The 25616-nt window shown below is 38.1% G+C and overlaps 1 protein-coding gene across 1 annotated transcript in view; it reads left to right on the top strand.

Annotated features, from left to right (window-relative positions):
• Positions 1–24199, top strand: part of LOC145989495 (zinc finger matrin-type protein 2) — a 28412-nt gene extending 4213 nt beyond the window's left edge. Inside the window, exons 2-5 of the mRNA XM_083124849.1 lie at positions 2067–2287; positions 8649–8722; positions 9819–9964; positions 23890–24199. Of these exons, the coding sequence (XP_082980975.1) occupies positions 2067–2287; positions 8649–8722; positions 9819–9964; positions 23890–24027 (579 nt within the window). The 3' untranslated portion in view covers positions 24028–24199. The remainder of the gene's footprint in view (positions 1–2066; positions 2288–8648; positions 8723–9818; positions 9965–23889) is intronic.
• The last annotated feature ends 1417 nt before the right edge of the window (positions 24200–25616 follow it).

Here is a 25616-nt window from a genome sequence, read left to right as displayed (position 1 = left end):
CGCTCTGTAAGCATTGCACACTTGGTTTAAGAATTTCTTATGGAAATATTAGGGATAAAACAGCAAGTGCAAATTTTGATAAGCCGTACATTTAGCGTACGGACTATGGTCTGGACCGTACGTCTGTACATGCCATATGTATGGTTGGCAACGTTGCACTTTCACCACTCGATTTCCCTCCTCTGCTGCTATGCGTGGCCCTGCTCCACAGGTAGCTGGGAGAGGGTATAGGTTAGCATAGCCTGTTTAATTTAAAGCATTTGCATTATTTTATTGTTTAACTGTGTAGACACTTGGAATTTTCACTCTTGTTAGGTGAATCATCGTTTGATTATGTAACATCGTTTAACTTAATGGAATTATTTAAATGCAACACAAAGCCACTAAACTACGTATTTCACATATCTTGGCATTTGTTGTATTCAGAACTTTATTTATTGTAAAATGATGGGTTTGTCATAGTGTCCATTGTTCACCATATATGCTTGGTTTCAAAAAATGTAAAAACAAACCTCGTCCTGGAAACATTTTCAGAGTAGCCAGAAATCATGTCGGTAACTAATAGTTTTGAATAAGACCATTACATGAAACTATATATGTGCATGAATTTCCCATGTGTGAAACAAATATTAATTTGTAAAGTACACAATATCTCCACAGATAACCATATTACTTTCTTTCACATGCACCACAAAGCAAATGAGTGCTGATTGACTCCTACAACCTTGCAGCTTGGAAAAAAGGAAGGGGTGGATTGGCGTTGTTTTGTCCATGTATGAGTTGCCATTCAATCGTCCAGTTTGCTTACCCTGACAAGTGGAATTTACATAGATCTGACAACCCTTGCAACCCTCACATCTGGCAAATACCAGATTTCAGTCAGTACAAGGTAAACAAGGGCTTACCTTCTTCAATGTAAGTAAAGCCAAAGGCACATAGAGAAAGCCAGAGTAAGCAAAAAGGCTCGGGTACCCTTTTCTACACCCTCGATTTTTCGCACATTTCAAATATTCTCGTTACGAAAATTAGTTCTTCATAAGAAACGATGTTTCTAAATAGCGCGGAAAGTAATTTTTTTAGATCTACGTGCTAGGAAACTTACGTTTTTCAATATTTAGATTCCTTATGTAACGTCGAAACGGTTTTGCAGGGATTTGATCATGGCGCATCTTGGATTCATGTCACAGGCGCACGTCTGAACATTTTCTTTTTCTTCTTATCTTTGACTTGTGCAATGGGATAATTTGCGATTTCAATATATTATATATGTAATTTATTGGCGGATTGGATATTTGAGACATTGCAATTGTTTTGTGCGACTTTAGACATTGGAATTGATTTGTGTGACATTGAATTAAGACAAAAGGACTAAATATGAGATTGACACACGTTCAACGGATGAAGGACATAGAGGACTTTGTTCGACGAGACATACGGGACATTGTACTTGACTTACAGGGAGATGGTCTGCTGCCCCACGAACCATTGGCGCTAGCCCCACGAACCATTGGTGCTAGGCCCACGAACCATTGGCGCTAGCCTCACGAACCATTGGCGCTAGCCCCACGAACCATTGGCGCTAGCCTCACGAACCATTGGCGCTAGCCCCACGAACCATTGGCGCTAGCCCCACGAACCATTGGCGCATGGATAGGTTAGTTCAGTTAGGTTGAGATTGATAGTTAAAATTTGGTGTCGTGTTAGTATCACGATCTAGAAATTGGAAATAATTGCGAACCATTTCAAACGACAAAATTTCAACTTTAAACGGCTGTACAGTCGTAAATACTTCTTTCCGCGCTCCAATTTTTTTTTTATTCACAAATAGGATCAAATAATGTTCATAATGAAAAAAAAAATATTTCAAAATTCGAGGGTGTAGAATAGGGTACCCGACCCAGCAAAAATTGCAATTAATCTGCACCATCCCTAATTTTTAGTCTTGTCTACTCCTGTACATAGCAACATTTACAAGCCCAAACTCAGCATTTAAGTTCAAATAATGGTCTTAATACTTCTTACGTATTTAATTTATCCATGCCTGTCATTGTGGATTGTCTTTCTAGAGACCTGAGGACCATCGCCGAAAGTGGGATCGAGATGAATATGAGAGACTGGCAGCCGAGAGAATCCAGGCAGAGTTGGATGCGCAGGAAAAGGCTAAGCAGAAACAGCCTCCAATCAAAAGGGATTTACTTCGTCAACGTGATTATCGAGTGGATCTTGAATCAAAGCTTGGGAAAAGTGTTGTCATCACAAAAAATACACCAGCATCGCAAACAGGAGGGTAAGCTTCTCCAAATTCCTTTCTTTCAATTTTTTCATTAATCATGTGGTTAGTGTTACCAGCTGACAAACTTTATAAAAGATTACATTTTTAGATTTCACAAAAGATTTTATAGAAGTGTTATACTACTCGACAACTCTCTTAATGGCATAGCGAGAAAATATAATTTATACAGCAAGAAAATATAATTTATACAGCAAGTGTGTTTCAGGTCAACACTTATTGTATAATTTGCAATCAAAATTTATATATGTAGCATTTCATCACCTTTTATTTAAACATTTATTTCAAAAATTTAATAAACATTTTTACCTATTGTTAGAAACTTGCGGCTCACCCACGGCATAACAGCCAGTGCCTACCTATTGGCTGCCAGCCTCGGTCTCACCGGAGGTGGGCAATCATCCAACCACTTACGGGGTGATGTGTGGTCAGGATGACAAATTACCAGTCACTGTAGGAATTCTATAACTGAGTTACGCTACTCATTCGTACCTTCCCAATTTTCTCAAGATGGCAGGTGCCCACCTCTCCCATACACTGGCCGAAATCTCAGGAAAAGTTGTTTCGCTCTCCCACTTCCCAAGGAGACTAAAACCTGCATGCGTCTTTTGGCTGGAGCTCAAAGCTTGCACCTTGGACTGCAGTTTTTTTTTCCCAACAATAGTACTCACTTCTATAAGTAGCTTTGAACTCTACAAGTTCAATTAAATCTTAATCTCCCATGTAGTAGCAAGTTGATCTTATTAAGTAATAAACTCATATTTGAGGTGTGTGCGACTTACTCATGTTATGAATATTAAAAGTATAATATAAAAATATATACACTATGAAGTACTTAAGTTTTGTGAGTATCTGTTTTGCTAAAAAACAACGTTTTGGGATCCTACTGTTCCCTTCTTCAGGTTTTCGTCTATGCCAGAATGATCATTACATGGCAGTGTCAATTAAGGCAAGGATTGAGGTGGCAGGTAAAACAGGTTAAAAAGGATAAAAAGTTGACATAATATCAACTGACCCCAAACACGTAAAACCTTCATGCTCTAATCCTAATTTTAAAAACCCCAAATCTAAAAAAGTCCATAAAAAACCCTTTTACACACGAAACAGGTTAATCCCCCCCCCCTTTTACACTGCAATGCTCACTGTTATGAAGTATGCGTCGAACTGATATGGCTTCTCGTGGATTGCCGGAAGTTGCTTGGCTCTTGTCCTCTCCCACTCCCCCCCCCCCTCCAGTTGATCATACTACGTCATATCTATTTCGAAATCTTTAACCTCGAGGGCCGCGTCAATCAAGCTGGAGAGACTTGGAAACCAATCTTTTCCTTATTTACATCCCATGTCTTAAACATTCTAATCCACAACTCATCGACATTCCCGTCATCTCTGTTTAACTTATTGCTCCTATCCTTACAAATGGATGCCGCTTCATATATGTTCCTGCTCATCGGTTTATTTTCGATCCTAACTATCTCTCTTTTTCTAATTTCGTGTCCTTCCTCAATTACGTGCTCAGACAACCCCATTCTTGGCATTCCTTCCCTGATGTCCTTATCATGTTCTCCCCATCTAATTCCCATGTTTCTTCCAGTGTGTCCAATATCTTCTTTATGACATACACATTTGATACTGTACACCCCTTTTTCATTCACCCCTCATTCTCCCCCTACTTTCCATCTTTCTTATACCCTATAAAGTGATTCTCTATAGTTTGTGGGGCCCTCATCCCCAACTTAATTCCGTATTCTTTAGCTACCCTTTCAATTTTCTCAGATACTCCCTTGAAATATGGGATGCCTATATACTTATACTTCTTTTCTTCCTTATCCTTTCTATCCTCTTTTATCCCCTTCACACCATCCTTATCCTTTTCTTCTCCGTCTCTTTCGCATATTTTATAAGCTTCCCTACGTAACCTATTCAGATCGCCTATCTTATATCCATTCATTTTTCCCACATTAATAATCCATTCTTCCTCGCTCTTCATTTCATCCCCTTGGTTACATAATTGTACCGCCCTACTGAAAAGTTAAGGAACACATTATTCTTGGTCCTACTGGCATGCTCTGATTTACTGTGGATGTACAGGTCCCCTGCTAGGGTTGTATGGTGCACCCCAGTTCTGATCTTTGGTCCAGTTTTGATAATCCTCAAATCTAGAAAATTAGTTTAACCCCCTTTGGTTTCTTCCTTTGTAAATTTTATCCGATCCTCCTGTTCCCCCAACAACTCGAATATCTTGATAAGGTCCACCTCTTCCCCGATAACCAAGATATCGTCCACGTATCTCCCAAAGTATTTAATGTTTCTTACCAACTGTTCCAAAGCTGCCTTCTCAATGTAGTGCATAAAGATCCCAGAAATAGACCCTCCTTCTGTGTATATATTTCTTCATTAAACTTGAAATAATTGTACCCAGTACATAAATTGAACCGTCTTACGTAGTCCCATGCCACGACAATATCCACCCCTTTTTCCCTTAGCCACCTTATTATAGAATCGGCGGCCTTGTCCCTAGGGACACTAGGGTAAAGGTTGACTATGTCGAAACGCATTATTTTATCTTCTTCGGAGATCTCGATTTTTTTGATCGTTTTTTTTTTCACTTCCCACGAATTCTTAATGCTATATTCCATACTCTCTCCCACCTCTGATTTTGGATACCAGGATTTTGGCCAATTTATAACCTGGGTGGAAGTACATGGGAATAATGGGTATTTATGGAATTCCTTCCTTATGGGTTTTAGGAATCCCAAAGGCAACTGGTATCTCCATTTTTTTACATCCTTCAATTAACCTCTTTTTCTCAATTCTAGCTAATGTAATGGTTTTGATCCCTTTCTTAACTTCTCTCCTGATCTTGTTGATAGGATTTCGGTCAACCATCTCAAAGCATTCCTTCAACTTCCTTTTATACTCATTCCAGTTAATGACTACCATTTTATTTTCCTTATCCGACCTGATTAAGAAAACATTATTATCTTTAGTCCATTTATTAACATTACCTAGTTTCCTTTTATACTCCTTGTGCATCATTCCCTCCCATTTTTCCACCCTTATTATTTCATTTTTCTTCATCCATTTCCCTCCTTATCTGATTTTCGATAATATCGTGTATTTTACGTTTTACTTCAATCTTGTCATCTAGATTCTCTCTGCTGCTGCAATAAAATCCTCCTTAATGATCTTTCGTTCTCCTATGGCAAATTTTTGCCCTTTCCCCATAATTTCCTTCAGTTCCTTGGGGAGGACCAGATTTGTTAAGTTTAGCACATTATCATCACTCACTCCTCCATTATCCTCTGTCTTCTCCTTACATTTTTGTTTCCCCGTTCATTCCTTCCTATCCTAGATAGTTTGCTTCGTATTACATTTCTGTGTTTGTTTTTGGCCACCTCGACGAACTTATGGTGCCTTTCCTCCCTTTCCACGTCACTCCGTCTAAAATCTCACTGAGCTCTAGGTGCAAATTTAATCATTCTTTATTTAGTCTGTCAACGGTTCCGTACGCTTCCCTGATACATTTTCCAACCATTCCCATTTGTAACCTCTTTTTCTGTTCTACCCCTTTTGTACTTAGGGGTCGAAATCCCCATTTTAAGAATCCCGGAACCACGTCCAACCTCTTACATTCCTTGAGAAGCCATATTCTATTTATCGCTGCATTTAAACTAATCCTTGTCTTTTGAAAAATATGCACTTTTTTCCCGTATCAGCATATAAACTCATATTTTTACGGACTTTTTTAGATTTGGGGCTTTTAAAATTAGGATTAGAGCATGAACGTTTTACGTGTTTGGGGTCAGTTAATATTATGTCAACTTTTTATCCTTTTTAACCTGTTTTACCTGCCACCTCAATCCTTGCCTTAATTGACACTGCCATGTAATGATCATTCTGGCATATACGAAAACCTGAAGAAGGGAACAGTAGGATCCCAAAACGTTGTTTTTTAGCAAAGCAGATACTCACAAAACTTAAATACTTCATAGTGTATATATTTTTATATTATACTTTTAATATATATAAAGTAATAAACAGGGTGTATACACATACACATAACAATTATACTTCTGCATACTTATTGTGAACGGTAAGGTATTTAATTGTCCTGAAACATCTAATACCTTGATATCAACATTTGTTTCATATTTTATGATATTCACATTTAAATTTGGCATAGAGGCACAAAAATGTGAAAGTTTGTTTGAAGTTCACATGCTCAGATTGGCTAATGGACTGGACCTACAGTTTTAAGAAATAACCTTTAGACACCAGACTTCTCATGCACCTGTATTTTAAAGGAAGCTGGCACCTTTTTAAGCATGCGATTTTCAAACTTGCCACTAAGTACAAAAGACAGATGAAATTGGTTTTGTTTTCTTTCTTAAAGACAGGGCTTTTAGCAGAAAATGTATACATTGTGGTTCCCAATAATTAGTGTTAAGGGAAGAAGAAGAAGAAAGTTGAATGTTTTTTAGAAAATTGACATACGGCATGTGCCTCCCTCAACAGAGCGAAGTGAATGAAAAAGATGTAGTATGTAGCGGTGGTACATTCCTACAACAATGCAAAAGTGTAATTGAAATGAAACTAATACTTCTTGGGTAAAAACTAATGACATTATATGAAGAGGCAGTGCTGCCAGCTTTGGGACAATGTCTGGAATTTTCTCTTGTGCGTCGGCTATATGGACGGTGGATGGACCACATTCGGAGGGAATCATGACAAAAGACCACTCTATGAAGATATGTAATGCCTCAACTTTAAAAAAAACAAAAAAACCGTGAAATTACGGGTTTCGGAAATTTTGCATAGTTATGGAAAATTTCAAACTTTGTCCCTTTGCCCATGCTTCCCCTTGACCCTTAATTGTTGGATGTTACTTAAAATTTTGCTTTTTAGTCATTCTTACATTTAGAATTAATACAGTGGCTGAGAAGTTACAGCCTTTTATCTTCAATTTATCCTGTAGTAGCAAAAGGGAAATAAAGGCTTATTCAAACGATATTTGTTAATAATAGTAACAATGGATGTATTGTTTTGTAATTTGAGTACATAATACCTTTAGATGTAAACTAATGAACAAAAAAGACAGAACTGAAATATAGTGTGTAATTTTCAAGAATGGCACGTTAAAAGCTGCCATGTGCTAACATAAGGTCTGGGTAAATTTCGACAATCGGGCTTTAGCCCCAGGTCCCTCCCCTTAATCCTTAATTGGCAGATGTTGCTTCAAATGTTGCTTTTTACTCATTCTTGCTTGTAGAATTTAAGTTTTTCAAAAAGATGCAGTATTCTTGAAGTTATAGCCACTTTTATAAACACAACCCAACATCATTACTTACCGAGCACTACTTTCATATTCAGTAATGTAATAGTCAGAATTGCCTAATCAAAATAACAGTTTGGTCGGACTGACCAGTTATAGAGATCTGTGTATTAGGATCAGTGGATAATATGGATATTCAGAACTATTGAATAGGGATTCAACATAAAGTTGTCCATGTGCGGGGTGGGGAATTTTTACTTGGTCCTAGTCTATAAAATGAAATTGTTGAGGCAATTCATTGCATTTTTTGATTTTCTCTGCCTTCAGGGCCATTTGTTCGTAGGTTTAAGAGCAGTCCGACATGTAGATATGAGACTCCATTTCTGGGGCCTGTAACGAACTTTTAATTCACAACATCACCAGCTCTGTATCTGACGGGATTCAAAAGTTCCCCATAGAGAGGGCATTCTCACACTTGGACTATGCAACCCAGCCCAGTTGACATTGCCACACAGTGCATGGGAACCAGCGACTTTTGTCTCGCTCTCGTTTTGCTTTTCCCATATGTGGTACCAGCACAATTCTGCCCAGCCGCCTGTTTACGTGGCCGTGTATTTAGTTGGTTACATGGTGCAACACCGACTCGTCTACTGCATTGATTTGGTGTCTGCACCATTTGCACTATGTTCTGTAGCTGTTTACGTGTGGTACATGCTAACTAATCAAATGAACATTTAAAGCTGAGACATGCATTTGTTGAATCTTCTGAACTCGAACACCACTATTCGTCTACTTAATGGAACGTTCCTTGCACCAGCCTGACACCAGGTTACACCTGCACCGCACATAGTGTCAAAAATTTCAGCGAACTAGGCTGGGCTAATAGCATGAGGCTTACCCATCCCTTCCTGTGAAGTTTTTCACCTGGCATGCGACTTGTATTAGGTTTCCTACATAGTAAGGGACAAAAGTAGTATTAGTTTATCTTGTGAATAAATCTAGGTATAATTTTCTTGGTCAAAATGCTGAAAAAACTGTGTGTGTGTGTTTTAAAGTGTATACTGAAGGTAATTTTGTTTCTTTCAGGTATTATTGCAATGTGTGCGATTGTGTTGTGAAGGACTCAATAAATTTTTTGGACCACATCAATGGAAAGAAACGTGAGTCTTTCTCTTTCTATGCATGCCCGACCCTGTGGCTGAGTGGTTAGCACATCGCGCTGCGACGCCAAGGTTCCCGGGTTCGAATCCCGGTCGGGCTTGGTTGTTTGTGAATGTCTATTCATCAATTTCATCATTTCATCACTCATCCCCATCTTCGCAAATTAGCCAAGAGGCACAAAACACGAAGTAAAATAAACTAAATCAATCAATCAATCAATCTTTCTATGCATGAATGAAAATTGAAATAGTTGATAGAAATGAGGGCAGCATTTTATTTTTCTGGATGGGATTGGGGTCAGTGACCCCCTTGACCCTCACAGTGGGCACCCATGTTGGTATTCAATTTCTGTGTAATCAGCAGCCTTGACTTGGAATAATATTACTTCATGCATAAGAATCATTCTGGTGTACAAATAGTTTTATAGTTATTGTTTTTAATCACTACTAGAGTCCTGCATTGAAGGCTTTTTGCTCGAGTTTCCAATAGTTCGCATGAATGATTCTAGATAGCATACAGAATTGACAGCTTCTTCGCTTGAGCGAATAATGCTCGAAGCAAAGCCCATTAGTTCACCTATAACCGTAATTTGTCTGTGGAGTGGTCCTCAAATATGTATCATGAAGTTAAAGATGCAGTGAAATTGAAACTTAGTGAACATAGTCATCATCTCCATGTTAATATGTAGTTTAGTCTGTCTTACCAATACATAGTAGTATATGAAAATGAATAGATGATTATGAGCTGAAACTACCAGGGCAGATTTTTACACATATATTTCTGAGGTTATTGTCACATTGAAATGATATTTGATTCTATACAGTTGAACAATTCAAAGTATAATTGAGCGAAAGTGGTCTCATGCAGTACTCTAATCACTGCAGTTTAAAGTGTGAACCGAACCACTATGTGCCTGTACCAGGGATTGAACCGAGGATCCTTGCTTATATTATTGCCACATCACCATCGAGGAGGCCCTGAGAATAGTATACATGGTTTATGGCAAAAAAAATCAAGGCTACAGTTCACATTATATATTATCTTTCATTATGTAATATTTTTCCCAGTCAGTGATAATAAATATCTGGGTTTCAGATCAGAGAAATCTTGGTATGTCCATGCGTGTGGAGAGGTCATCATTGGACCAAGTTAAGAAAAGGTTTGAAATCAACAAGAGGAAGATGGAAGAGAAGAAGAAAGAGTACGACATAGAGCAAAGAATGAAGGAGCTCAGAGAAGAGGTAATATCTCACATTTATTAGTTAATTTGTCTTCATAATTTTGGTTAATTTACAAGATTATAAAAAGTCTGAGCAAGCTTATAATAGATTTTCTAACTTTCAAAACTCGGTAGAATATTTTTTAAATTGCTGATACCCAGTTGACAACTTGTAGTGTATCAACATTATTATTAATACAAAATAACAGATAGTGACTCTTATTAACTCGTGTACAGTTAGTGGTGCATACAAAAAACATGCATATTTTATTTTTGTACAAAGCTCAAAAAATTGAGTTCAGATATTTTAGTTCTCATTTTAGGTTGCAGGTATACATTACTACTACATTTTGTAATGCAGTTATGCAAATTTTAATGGAAAATTCAAAGTATACTCCTAAACATGCAATTTGAATGAACTAGCTACTTGAAATACCCCATGGCACATTTATATATTATAACTTCTTAGAAAATTATGTGAAAATATGGTTTAACCACAGTCTTTGACATTTCATGGTAATGCTGTCCTATTGAGATACCAAGCCAACCCTTGCTGTCCTATTGAGATACCAAGCCAACCCTTGTCCTCCCCGCAGTGTAGATCTCTGCAAGCGCATCTTCTAGATTTCTGTACAGATTTACAGAAATCCAAAATGCACCATTTCTTATACTATTTTTCAGAGCTTTTACTCATCTATTTGTTGAATATCACTCTGCAGTTTGGACCATATCTTCTAAAACTATTATTTCTAGGATAAATTTAGTTCTTAACCTTTCTCACCATTTACTCAGGGTGGCTACTCACCGGAAATTCCTTGAAAACCGGGAATTATGTGTACATTGTGCGTGGATATTTCTCTGTAGACGCGAAAAATTGCAACTTTTGAAATCCAAATTCCATTCAATTTATACATATTTATAAATGCCCTGAGGCAAGTTTTTCACAGTTTACCTTTTTAATGGTTTGGCTACACTGCAAACATGCATCTGTGGTGCTTGACGTAGCTGCATTGACGTGGCAGTTGGATGTTGCTTGCTAACCAGTCGTGAACATGTTTCGGCATCTGCAGGTGCCGTCTAAAGTGGAAGTGTGTGCAGTGATTAGGTTTTTGTGGGCAAGAGTGTGTAACTGCACAGAAATTTATCGGCATTTGCACGAAGTGTATGGTGAAAATGCAATATCGCGTCAAACTATCGCAAAGTGGTGCACCATGTTTGAGAACGGACGTACAGATATCGACGACTCTTACCGTGAGGGAAAACCATCAACTTCGACAAATGCAGAGATCGGCGCTCGCGTGAATGGACTCATTCGTGCAGATGCGTAACAATAGACGAAATTGCAAATGAACTCTGTATTTCACATGGAAGTGTGCATACGATCATTGCCGAGCATCTCAAATTCCGTGAAGTTTGTATGCGATGGGTGCCTCGGCTATTGACGGACGAACACAAAGGGAAGTGTTTTGACAGTGCTTATGCATTTTTGAAACGTTATGAACATGAAGGACAGGAGTTTTGGTACAAAATTGTGACTGGAGACGAGTCATGGGTTCATCATGTCTCACCTGAAATGAAACAACGCACCTCCCTCGAGTGGAAACATCCTATGTCCCCGACTCGAACAAAGTGGCGAACAGTTCCATCTGCGGCGACGGTAATGCTGACCCTGATTTTCGACAGAGAAGGTGTGGTGTATACCAAATTCATGCCGAAGTGTGCCACAATTAATGCATCGTCTTATTGTGAAACCTTAAAACAATTGCAAAAAGCACTTAAAGATCGATGGCCAGGTAAACTTTCGAAAGGCATTGCGCTCCTGCATGACAATGCGAGACCGCATGGGGCAAGACTAACGTCGGATCTTCTGCACAAGTTTTGGTGGGAAGTGTTTGATCACCCCCCTTATAGCTCAGATCTTGCACCGTGTGATTTCCATGTTTTCAGACCCATAAAAGAAGGACTTGCAAAGCGACGATATCACTCGTATGACGAGGTGCAAGCTGCAACCCGTCAATGGTTATCGGACGTTGCAGCAGGCATCGACAAATTTGTGACACGCCTCGACAAATGTTTAAATAAAGGAGCTGATTAAAATGTTTTGTGAAAGTTCGCTCCTGGTTTGTTTTTTCATGCTGTACAACTAACTTTTTGAGTGACCCACGTATTTTGGGCCTGAATATGTGAAATGGAAAATATAAACTCCGCACTTTAAGTTAAATATTTGAAATAATTATATACACACACACACCATTTAATTGAATTGAATTACAATTTTTGGGTAGGATTTGAATCACACAGATCCTTTATATTGTTAACATATTTGTATAAGGGGGAGGATGGGGGGAGGTGAGAGGCAGTAATACGCAGGGGTGTGCCTTGATTTTTCGTGGGTCAGTTTTTTATTTCAACCAATTACATTTTCAAATGTAACATAAGTGGGTGTAAGGTTAAATTTAGAGCCAAAATTACCAAACATTTGGCATTGGTGAAAACTTTTAGGAGGGTATTGACGAAATTTGGGGGGGGGGGTTGTTGTGTGTGTGTGTGTGTGGATAACTCACTGGTATACACACAAGAGGGGCTGGAATTGTAAAGTGGGTTCTTGCTCCACCCCCCTGCTAACCCAGCCCTTTGTCATATTTCCCTGCTTTAGCCCTTTTTTTATGAATACAGTGCCAAGAGAGGGGTTATGACTCCCACCAATCCCTCCTTTTGTACGTCACTGCACGAGTGTAATTTTGGAAATGTTCATGTCTTTGCATTGCATTATGGAAATTACTCGAACAAAATGATTTATTAATAACATTGCTACTGCATGTAACATCATTGCCTTGTAATGAAGGGGCCCCCGGATTCCATACTCGGTTGAGTGGTTTGGAACCCACTTTAAACTGCAGGTCGAGTCCCAATTAGCCTTTCTGTGCATAAAGTGTACTCAAACAAATTCAAACATATTGTTTTTTACTGAGACACTTTTAACTGCTTAATGAAAAGTTTCACGTTTTTCTTACTTCTTTTGGTTATGCATAGTTCAGGGCACGGTCTCTCATAATTCACCACCTCCAACTTTTCGGTAGATGTTCTTTAACTGAATGAATAAAGATCCCTAATCGAGTCCTTACCTGCACCACTCCAAATCGATAGTTCGTCTTCTTTGTAGCTCTGGTGGTTATTTTTTTAAAAAAAGACTATACTAAAAAAAAAAGAACAGAATAACACAGGACGATGGCTACAGTAAAGAAATCACATACATACAGCTCCCACACTTCCAAATGCACCCTCTTCCTCACCCTCTTTGCAGTGTTACATACCCTCTATATTTCGAAGTTACTGACCACATGACGGATATGTCCAAGTATTGGCTGGTTATTTTGTTTCTTATAAATACCCTATGACCGGTACTCATTGACTAACTTCATAAGCTAATTGTTCAATACTACGTATTACGTTCCACATGTGAATAATCATACAGTCAGGTGATGGTACAGATGCATAGAAAATTCTAGAAGTTAGCAACACTTGTGACCAGCGTGGACGAGGTGTTTCCAACACCCTTGCCAAAGACAAAGCGGGCCTTTTTTTCTCATGAAGGAGAAAGAACAGTGACCATGCTAGAACTGTATAAGTCACTCCAAAAGTGTGGAGAAAGGTAAGCAGCCCTCTTCCATCTAACGTGGATTAACTGTGCCTCGTGAAGGCTCTATGTTTGCAGCCAATACAACGGAAATAGGGGAATTGATAAGTCTGCCGATGTAAATATGTGAAAGTACATAAATTCCAGTCCGAGGTGTATAAAGGCATTGAAAAACATGAACTTCAGATATCAAAATTGTTTCTTGCCCCGCCTTCCTTTACCGCACGCTTCTGGTAATACGTAAGGTTGAAATAGAAAAAAATCACGTACTTGTACCTTTGAATTTTTGGAAAGTTCACCTTAAAAACTGAGAATTATACTTGATTTTTATCATGATCCTAGAGTGGCTACCCTTTTACTGTAGACACATCTTCTCGTTTACATCTTTGTAAGCCAATATACTAACTAACTAACTAACTAACTCCCTAGCCTTCTTAAACCCGAAGGTTCATGGCTGCAGCTACACAGGCCTTCCATCTTTCCCTATCTTGAGCAAGTTCTATATACTCTTTTCCATCCCTACAGATTTCTCTTAGGTCCATCTCAACGTTGTCCCTCCATCTTCGTCTTGGCCTTCCTACAGGTCTCTTACCATCAGGTTTCCCAACAAGAATCCTGTAAACTCCTCTTTCCTCTCCCATTCGTGCCACATGGCCTGCCCACCTAAGTCTTCTGGATTTAATTATTCTAATAATATCTGGACATGAATACAAATTATGTAGTTCTAAATTATGTAGCCTTCTCCACTCACCTGTCTCCTCATCCCTTTTAGGTCCAAATATTTTCCTAAGGATCTTATTTTCAAATACTCTCAATTTATGTTCCTCTTTCAATGTAAGGGACCAAGTTTCACATCCATATAATACTACAGGCAAAATTACTGTTTTGTATATTTTAACTTTTAGTTTCTTAGATATTAAACGAGAAGACAAAAGTTTATGAATAGAGAAGTAACATGCATTTCCTGAATTAAGCCTACTTTTTATTTCCTCTTTAATATAATTTTCATTTGTTAATATTACTCCTAAGTATTTGAATTTGGAAACTGGTTCAAACGAGTTGTTATCAATAATTAGATTTTGATTATTACCTAAGGCCGCGGTGGCTCAGTCGGTAACGCGTCTGACTACCATGCTCAAGGTCCCGGTTTCGATCCCCGGCCGGTTCAAATCCGGGAACTTTTCTAACGGTGGAAGCGGCCCCGGCGCCCACCCAGCGTCGAATAACATGGGTACCTGGGGGAAACCCTGGGGGGTAAAGGCGGTCAGGGGCGTGATGCTGATCACATCACCCGCACTCACGACCGGATCAAGAAAGTGTGGGGCGTTACCCCCACACCCCCTATATGCCTTCATGGCATGGTGCTATGCACAGGGGAACACTTTACTTTTTTTTTTTTTACTTTTACTTTACCTAACACTTGGTTTCGGCCTGTTAGCATATATTTAGTTTTCTCTTTGTTAACTTCCAAACCTATCTCTTTAGCAGTTTTGAAAAATATTTTAGCATTATTCTTAATTGTATTCACATCATCCCCCAGTAAGTCTACATCATCTGCATATGCTAACAACTTAGTCACACCATTAATTTTAGTCCTTCTTTAGTTTCTTTTACCTTCCTTACAGCATATTGTAAGGCAAAATTAAAGAGCAATGGAGATAATGCATCTCCTTGTTTTAACCCATCATGAATTGTAAATTTGTCAGAGACATTAATACCCACACGAATTTTACTTTCTGTTTCACTGGTGCATATTTTTATCATACTAACAAGCTTCTTAGGTATTCCAAACTCTACTAATATATTATATAATTTATCTCTTTTGACCGAATCATATGCTTTTTTGAAATCAATGAATAGCTGATGGACATTTTGATTATATTCCCACTTGTTTTCAAGTGTCTGTCTGATGTGAAAAATTTGCTCTGTAGTTGATCTGTTACATTTAAATCCACATTGATAATCACCTATAATTTCATTAGCATATGGTGTAAGCCAATATATCGGCTCGTAATGTTCAGGAGGTGTATGCCTTTTGTCAGAAGGCAGCCAATAAAGTGGGTTCAAAATGACCCCCAAATATAGAAATATTTTTGCAAAATTCAGAAACATGAGGTTAAAAGTTGTATTGAGATTTTATAATCCTGCACACAATATATTGATTTAAAATGATTGTTAACGGAAGCACACTGATGTTGAATATTCATGCCTTTTGATAATTTGACACAACTCGAAGGTAGAACCATATTTGTTTTACACAGTAGGTTGTGCAGGATATATTCAAACGACTTTGCGATGCGATGACCATCTGTGGGATTTAGCTGGAGTGTTCGTGCAGCTGTTGTTATCAGTCATGTATTGTAGCTTGCATTTGCCAGAATGTCATGCATGTAGCTGTCAAATGGCACCAAAAGTGGGAAAGCTACGTCATGGCCCTTTCACATGCACATTTCTTGTATGTCGAATAGTAAAGCAGTGTTGGGAGAATGGTTTTACTGTCGGGAAAACCACTTTGAAAGGTAGTGTATCCTGGTGCACACAAAAGGCACCCATGAGAGGACACCAGTGAAAGTATCGCCTGTTGTGCTCCGAGAGGTTCAGCGAATGCCATGCCAGAAACATCAACCAACCCAACATGAGATGGCCAGGAGGGTGCACGTGGCTCCTTCCACTGTGAACACAACAGTGCATAACCATCTTGGGCTGCGATGCGTTCGTAAGGCATGCATGCACCACCCCCTTCCATGCCACATAGCGGAATGCAGGATCAACTTCAGAAAATTCCTCCCATGCCACATAGCCGAAAACACACAGTGTTGCAAAGGCAGCAGATCCCGTTGCGGTAGCACTGGCAGAGACAGTTCCACGCAGGTAAAACAGCAACAGCAAAAAATTAGGCGAGGCCAGGCCAGCTTAGTAGCTCAGTGGTAGAGGAATGGCACAGTATGCCAGAGACCCAGGTTCGAGTCCTAGTCGAGCCTGCATTTTTCGCTGAAAATTTCTATGTAGTACATCTCCTGTGTGTGTCTAATCTTTAATAAGGTATCCTGAAGTTGAATAGGCAAATTTGAGTTTGAAATTCTTGTACAATTAACAATTTTTCATAGGTTAGTATATCCCATAACATGCGTGACTTGTGTTTGAAGATGTATTTTGAGTCTGAATGTGAAATTGCAAATGTAAACTACGCACCTTAAATTAAATATTTTAATATACTGTTTAATTGCTTTGATTTAGAATTTTTGGATACATTAGAATCACACAAACCCTTTATATTGTTAATATATTTGTGTGTGTATATGTGTGGTGAGAGTTGTAATATGTTGAAATAGAGAAAACACCTGCTTGTACCCTTGAATTTTTGGAAAGTTCACCTTGAAAACCGGGAATTATACTTGAATTTTATCATGGTCTATCAGGGTGGCCACCCTGATATTCCGTGATTTGAAAAAACCCTCCTTCCCCATTTACCCTAATGTTTTCTCTCTTTTGCTGGTAAATTTCAACATTGGGGAAGTATCTTCTTAAAAGTTACAGTAACGCAAACAACACCTTTATAGGCCACCATGTCGGAAAACCAAAGGGATCAACATTTCCGAGACATGATTAGGGCTGCAGACAGGGATTCCAATTTCCTGAAAACTATTGTCACCGTTGACGAAATGTTGTGTTTCAAATGAGCCGTAAGAAAGCACCAGAGTTTGGTGTGGAAGAGCCAAGGGTCTCCAGAACTCAAGAAAGTTTGTCTGCAGAAGTTCCATCTGTAGGTATCAAGACAATGCTCATCACGTTCTTTGACTCCATGGGTATCATTCATCGAGAATTTGTTCCCAATGGACAGACGGTCACAGGGGAGTTCTACCTTGAGGTTTTGAAGCGTCTGTGGACATGAATTCGACAGGTAAGCCCAAAATACCAACAACATTGCACATGGTCCCTTTTGATTGGTAATGCACCAAGTCACCGGTCTGTGGGTGTCCATCAGTTTTTGTCCTCCAAGGGTATTGTTCTGCTTGATCATCCCCCCTATTCTCCTGATCTTCCTTTTCCTGAAACAAATTGCAGCTGAAAGGGATCCAGTTCAATGCTGTTGCAGAGATTCAAAGAGCTTCAACTAATTCTCAACACTATTCCCAACAAGACTTCCAGAAGTGTTTTAACAAGCTGTATAAGCGTTGCATTCAGTGTATTGAAGCAGAAGGAATGTATTTTGAATAAATATACACCCAAGAGTCATTGTGTGTGCAGTTCCTGTTTTCTTGTCCTAGTCCGGAAAATTATGGGACACACTGTGTATATTCTGAGGTGGATACTTTCAAATATTGAAATATTGTCACAGAAAGTTTGTATTTGTAATTATTTTGAGCCTTAGAATTTAAATTGAAAGCTGACAAATGTTTTAGGCACGCAGTGAAGAGTGCAAACAACAAAGAACAATAATGAGAATTACTTACAATATTCCTCCTAAGGTTAAATAATTATGGTATATGAATTACTCGTAATGTTTGTACAACTTATGATGCATAGGTGGGTGTCGCCTTGGCTCCTGAGAAATTTGTTTCTTTGTACTCAAATTTGAAGGCAATTTTCTCCATCTGGAGCAAAAGTAGATTCAATCTTTCAAAACCACACATATTTTCTTTTTTTAAATTTGAACACACAGAGTCCTAAAGATTCAATTTACACTTTCTCTTTGATTGTGTATCATAATACCAGTTAATAATTGGTAAAATGTGCAAGAATAAACCTGCCTCTAACTTGACTACTCTCAGATGAAACCAAGGTGCTAAGTTGCAAAATTTATGACTTTGAATTTTTTTCGAGACAGGCAAAAAACAAGTTGAGAAACATACGTGGCAGAGAGGCTTCAAAATGAATCATGCTTCCAATTTCTACGTGGAACAGTGAGTCAGTTGTGAAGAGTATATTATCTTGGGAGGGTTACAAGTAGAGTTGGAAGTGGTCGGAAAAAAATGGCTTTTTCGGGGAAAAAACTGAGTTTTTTTTTCTGCAGCTTTTTTCGGCTTTTTACCCCCAAGTGTTTGAAATTGGTGGAAATACATTACTTGACTGCATTTTTCTTGATCCTTAGCTTTCATTTATCTCTCTACTGTAAAAAGACACTCCATATCTAAATTTAAAATGCAACTGTTAACATAATCAGTAGTTGCAAAAATGCCAGCTTTTTCAAAATAGATGTTTTTTTTTTAAAGTGTTATCATCATATTTCAGTAGCCTTATTAAATATATCTACATAGTATATGCACACCCACATAACTGAAACATACCTTAGAGTAGTATTGTATGTATTTAGTAAATATAATCTAATAGTATACTAATATAATTTTCGGTCCACACGCTATGTCTTGCATGAACAAGGAAGATGAACTGGCCATTAGCCGCAATTTGTAAAAACCCAAAAAAGCAAAAATTTGTTTTTTCTCCAAAAAAGGTGTTTTTTTTTATCTGAAAAAAAAAAACGTCCATTCAAAAATGCCAGCTTTTTTGCAACTCTTAGTTACAAGGGCTAAATAAAAGGTAATCAAGCAAACACTCACCAGACGCTTATAAAAACTCAAATTTTCATGGCAAGCCACATAGTCAGTGGTAGAAGAAAGGCAGAAACGGAAGTTTCCTTTTTTAATTTATTTATTTATTGAAATTTCCAGTACAGCAGAAGCCATTTTAAACCAGAAAGAAACAACAGTAAAACAGTACACTAGTGTTTAAATGAACACATGAAACAAAATAAAATAAAATAAACAAAATATAAATATAAACATAAACAAGTCAAGACAGTTCCAAGGTAAACAGATGTGTTTCACAAAAGCATTACTTATATACAATTTTTTCTATGTTGGTGATAAAAGATGGATATGAACTGAACATATCGGTTTGGTTTGAGATTACATTGAACTGATTTGGTAGCCTATGAAATAGTGAACGTTGAATGAGTGAGAGTCTTGGAGTTGCAGTGTGGAAAGTTTCCTTGCTCCGTGTTTTGTGTCTGGGCACTCTTGAGGGAGAGTTCGTCGAGTGGGATGCTGCATCTTAGGTTTCCATTAATGATCTTATGTAGTAATTTCATATCTGCAACTTATCTACGTGATTCTGGAGTATTTATGTTTACGTTTATAAGCAGATCTCTCTTAGGTAGGTGTCTCAGGGCCTTTTTTGTGATGGTTGATATGTGATTATCGAAAGTTAGTTGAGAACATTATCGATCTTGGAGGTATGAGAAGGGGCAGCCATGATCCAGATGGGTGAACAGTATTCTAGAACGGGGGACACAAATGTTTTGAAGTAAATAGAAAGTGCTTTCGGGTTATGGATTTCGGCGAATCTGTAAAGTAAGCCTAGCATACGCATTGCCTTTTTTGTGATGGTTGATATGTGATTATCGAAAGTTAGTTTAGAATCTATGAGGATACCTAGATCTCAGTGTTGTGCTTCTTTTGCTAGAGTGATGTCGGTGAGTGCATAATTGCCTTCAAGAATGTTTTGCTTCAATGAAATTGTTATGTAAGAGCATTTCGAAGGGTTTGTGGACAGTTTCCATCGCTTACACCATTCAGAGAATCTATTTATGTCATTTTGGAGAAGTTGCTGTCTGATGGCTGTTTCATTTCTCTCATAATCTTGCAATCATCAGCGAACATTAGAATTGTGCTTGAGATGGGGGAATTAAAGAGGTCTGTGAGATCATCCAGATATAATACAAATAACAGAGGGCCAAGAACGCTTTCTTGCGACATACCAGATATAACAGGAAGCCAGTTAGAATTAGTTCCAGGAAGTCTAACACGTTGTCTATTTCTTAGATAGTCTTTCACTATTTTTAACGTGTTTCCAGTTATATTAAATCTGTTAGCTAATTTATGCAGTAAATAATAGTGATCCACTGAATCAAAAGCTTTGGACAGATCAAAGTACACAACATCCAACTGATTACGATTAGTAATTGTGTTTATGGCATAGGATTGCATAGAAGACAGATTTGTAAGGCATGAAGAATTTGGAAGAAATTCGTGTTGTGCTGGGTTAATGTAAGGGGATGTGAATTTCAGAAGTCTATTTTTTAGAATATTTTCACAGACAATAGCAAGTGTGGAAAGGAGAGAAATGGACCTGTAACATGTAGCATCATTTGCATTGCCAGATTTAAAAATAGGAATGATATTTGCTTTCTTCCATTGAGTGGGAAAGCAGCCTTCAGAGAAGCATCTATTGCATAACATTGCAAGAGGAGTAGCTAGCGAGTGAGCTGTTTTTTGAAGGAAAATAGTAGGAATATTGTCTCGTCCAGATGCTTGGTGAGAAGAAAGGGAGGTAAGGAAGTGCAAGACTTCACCTGGTTCTGTAAAGACGGTAGAAAGAGAGTGAGAGCAGATAGACTTGATAGGTGGGTGATCTAAAACATCATTTGAAACAAAATTATTTTGAAATGTTTGATTGAATAGTTCAGCTCTATCATTACCAACAGCTGAAATGCCATTGTGTGTTACTTCCAAAGGGATGCGTTTGGTTTGTCTCCGTGAATTTATCAATGTCTAGAATCTCTTCGGATTAGTAAGGAGTTCATTTGTGACTGTGTTTACATATTCTGTGTATTTCTGTTTCGTAAGGTCTTTACTATGCTTACGAAGTGCTTTGAAAGTGTTGTGTGTGTGGGGATTGTGGAAACTTTTCCACAGCTGCCATGCTCTCTGTTTGTTGTGCAATAGATGCTGTAACTCCTCATCGAACCATGGATGAAACTTTTTACTTTTCATTGTTTTATGTGGCACATAGTCCTGAATTAGGGCATGAATAACGTCCGTCAACAGTTCGACAGCCTCGGTCACGATCCCTTCGGAAAGCAGGTTCCAGTTGAAAAGGTCAATGGCTCGACGGACGGCGTCCCATGGCGTTTTCTTCCACAGCGGAATCTTATGCCTGGGGGGTGCAAAAGGGGAGCCTCCCGCTTTCGCCGGGATTTTGAAGGTAGCGCACAGCGACTCGTGGTCCGACTGAAGCAGATTGAAAGAGGGCGTGATGTCACAGGTTTCAAACGAGGACAATATGAAGTCAAGGTTTTTATCTTTTCTCATATTGTACATGTTGTGTTGAAGAATTGTCTATGAACCAGTCTTCGTCTCCAGTGGTTGGTATGCCATTTACAGGATTATTCCATTTTATGTGCATATTAAAATCCCCACACAAAATAACTTCGCGGCTGGACAGAGCTGCCAAAGTGGAAACGTAGCAACACACTAAGAGTTCTTTGGGACTCCGCCTATCAGGCCGATAGAAACAACCTATAAGTATTTTTCTACGGTGGTTAGTACTTACTTCTATCCAGAGTAATTCGCAGTCTCGTTGTAAATCCAATCGTATCTTGCTGTGCCACTTCTTGTTCACACACACCATAACACCACCACCACTACGCATTTCACGATCTTTACGGTAAACATCAAACTGCTCATAGAGGGGAATTTCAACACACGAGATCTCAGAATTGAGTCAAGACTCACTAAAGCACACACAGTCGCATTCGGAGAACTCAGTCGTCATTAATTCACAGTCCAAAAACTTATTCTTTAGACTCTGAACGTTTTGATAATATAGGTGAAAGGCAGTATCACTTGTTGTTATCCCTGTAGACGTCCCTGGTCCAGGCTGAAGTTCGACGTCTCCGTGCAGCAACAGCAGGAGGAAGAGGTGCTGGAGCACACACTTCAGTCATTCCTAATCAACTTTTACATAAAAGTAGACATCACTGATGATTCTCCTTTTAAATTATGTGTTAAGATCAAAATATTTACATAATGTAATGAGTAACATTCACCTTATTGTTGGGTTGATGCATAAGTTCATAGTGTTTGTGTTTCGTATGGCAACACTGTGGTATTACGAGTTTATTGTTTAATGTTCATCAATTGGACATTGTTGTGCTTGTTAATACGCATTGAATTTTACAAATTTGAAGAAAGACGGTGTTATTTATATGCTAAAGAACAATAAGTGTCCAGTGGAAAAAGAAAAGAACATTTATACATATTTTTCTGTCAGAGTTTAACATAGGGGCAAAGGCAGCTCGAAACATTTGTCCCTTGAGAATGCCAACGGGAATGCAGGGCAAGAATATGATTTTCTCATTACAAAGAGGGCATTTTTGACTTAAAGGTTTTTCCACATTCAGGAAGACCACCGGGCTTTAGTGAGGACTGTTTAAATGCTTTAATCCATTAGGATTCACATCAGTCGACTCGAGAATTAGTAAATGTGATGAACAGTGACCATTCAAGCACCATTCGACATTTGCATTCCATGGGTAAGGTTCAGGATACTGCATGCTTTAAATGAAAACAACAAAATCAGCGAGTAGGCCAGGAAGACAGCATCAAGTGCTGTGACACGATAATGCACACCCACACTCTGCTAACATGACAAAAACTGCTATTCCACATCCTTCTTGCTCCTTCGGATTGCAACCTTTTAAGCTCTCAATCCATAAATCTTCAAAGAAGCTTCTTTGGTGATGAAAATGCTCTTCGAACATGGCTTGATGATGCTTTTAACTCGGAATCAGCTTATTTCTTCAGGCGTTGAATTGAAAAACTGCCCCAGTGTTGGTAGACAGTCATAGACAATGAAGGAAAATATATTACTGATTAATTTATGTCTTTTGTTCATCTCCAATTAGTATCAAATAAAAATAATTTTACCACGGTGAAAAACACTACAAACTTATTCATCAACTCAATATGCAAACATTATACAAACTGCATGTGGACATTTTCCTCTGTTTTGTAGTTCAGATTCCATGTTGGATCACAGTAATCAAGTAATTGACAAACAAGCCTGCTAAATGGTCATATGTGATTAGATTATTATTAACCAATGTACTTTCATGCATATTTTATCAGCTTTATACCCACATGAAACTTGTTACATTCATCAGAACAAAGAGAAATAATGAATTGTGGAACTTGTAGGCACAGTACAAGCTATTTATATAGAAATACGAGATATTGATAAGATGATCAATATGTTACGTAATTTGTAACAAGTCCATGTAGCCAGTGCTCTCTCTTTCATAAAATACAAGTTGAAGAACTACATGAGAATGTCTGACGTGAAAATTTCAAATACTGCAATCTTGGAGATACCGTTTTTTGCACTTTAAACAGGTAAGGCTACCTCCCGGCATTGTGCAGGTGTCTTGAAGGCACATAAGGGGTCTGGAAGTAGGACTCCACACATTCTTGATCTTGGTTGTAATGGAGGTGATGCATGTATTATATTTAATAAATTCTTTATTTTGATAGGAGGAGAAGTTGAAAGAATACAGAAAGGAGAAGAGAAAAGAGAAGAAACGAAAACATGAAGAGACTGAAAGTGGTGATCAAAATTCAGATCTGGCAGCTGTTATGGGATTCTCGGGATTCGGTGGAAGTCGAAAATAGGAGCTGTGTAAAGTGTTTTCCCAAGACAATATTTCAGTATGTTTTGTGAAGAAAGTGTGTACTAGTGACATAAATTCATCTAATGAATGCATGTGATACGTGCTGAAAAGTGTACATAATTGTTTTATTATTTGAATGAAAATTAATGAACAATTAATAAATAACCTCTATAACAATAAGAAAATCTTTTAATTTATTGATATAAAGGTAAAAAAAGGTAAAGTGCTCCCCTGTGCACTATGCCATGAAGGCGTATAGAGGGTGTGGGGTTAGGGCCCCACACTTTCTTGATCACGGCTGAAGGTGGGGGTGATGTGATCAGCACCATGCCCCTGGCTGCCTTTATTCCCCAGAGTTTCCTCCAGGTACCCATTTATTGATATGCGAAACATTACATGCTGAACCCACACTATTTATATGTTCATCAAACGTGAAGATGCCCAATCTAACCTGCAGCCATATTGCCTTCTTGAATTCTCTACATTAATCTCTTTGAAGCCAAGTATCTGGACAACCAGTGGACTGATTGGAACATTTCTTGGTTTGAAGTAAAACTAAAATATCAAAGATTTCTATAAATTTATTGTATTTGAAGAAATTATAATAATAATAATAATATCGTCTTTATTGAGAGGGTGTGTTCGGCCTCACGGGCCATTCTTACAACAAACCCTTAAAAAAATATATTACAATTGACACTTTACACTTCTTGAAAATCACTGTTGCAGTAGAAAAATAAAAACTAAACATTCATACTTATAATGTAAACAATTAATGTACAGAAGGTACAGAGTAAAATCTAAAGCCACAATTAGAGTACAATTATTACAGAGATAAAACTAAAACTAACAGCAATACCTAATTCCCATTCATTACAGAAAAGACAAAGCCAGGCACTATTGTTTGGACAGTAGATGCTTCTTTAGGTTTATTTTGTGTGTTGCAGGGTGGAGCTCCCCTGAGGTCAGTGGTGGGGGGAAGTTCATTCAATTCTTTTATTGCAGCGACTGTGAAGGGATTTCCATAGAGTGTTGTTCTTGGGTGGGGATTGTGAATTGTGTTTTTTTTACGAAGCTTAATTTGTTTTCCCTTCTTCCTGTACGGGACAATTTGATCATATAAATATTTTGGTTCCTTATTGTTCAGAATCCTGTACAATAACGACAATGCCAAAAATGTTCTATTTTTAACATTTAACCAATTAAGTTCCTGTAAGTACAGGGAAATATGTTCTCTTCTTTTGACATTCAGTATAAATATTATGCAACTGTTTTGAAGTTTTTGTAGCTTGTAATTTAGGGTACTGTTGATGTTTATAAATCCAGGGGAAGCATAATCAATTTTTGGCATTGCAAGTGTGTTGACTAGGTGAGTTTTCGTTTCTTTGCTTAGCATATTTTTGAATGGAAAAAGTGGTTGCAGTTTGGCTATCGAGTTGTTAATTATGAGTGTGACATGAAAAGCCCAATGTAGATTCTCGTCCAATATTATGCCAAGGTTGCATGCTGTTTCTACTTTCCGTATTATGGAATTATTCAGTGTAGGGAGGGGAGTTTTAATTGTTCTAACTTTTTGAGGTTACTCGTTGT

The sequence above is a fragment of the Lepisma saccharinum genome, chromosome 6, assembly GCF_977018435.1.
Source record: "Lepisma saccharinum chromosome 6, izLepSacc3.1, whole genome shotgun sequence".
NCBI lineage: Eukaryota > Metazoa > Arthropoda > Insecta > Zygentoma > Lepismatidae > Lepisma > Lepisma saccharinum.
Note: the sequence above shows the minus strand (reverse complement) of the source record. Positions and strands in the feature narration are given on the sequence as shown.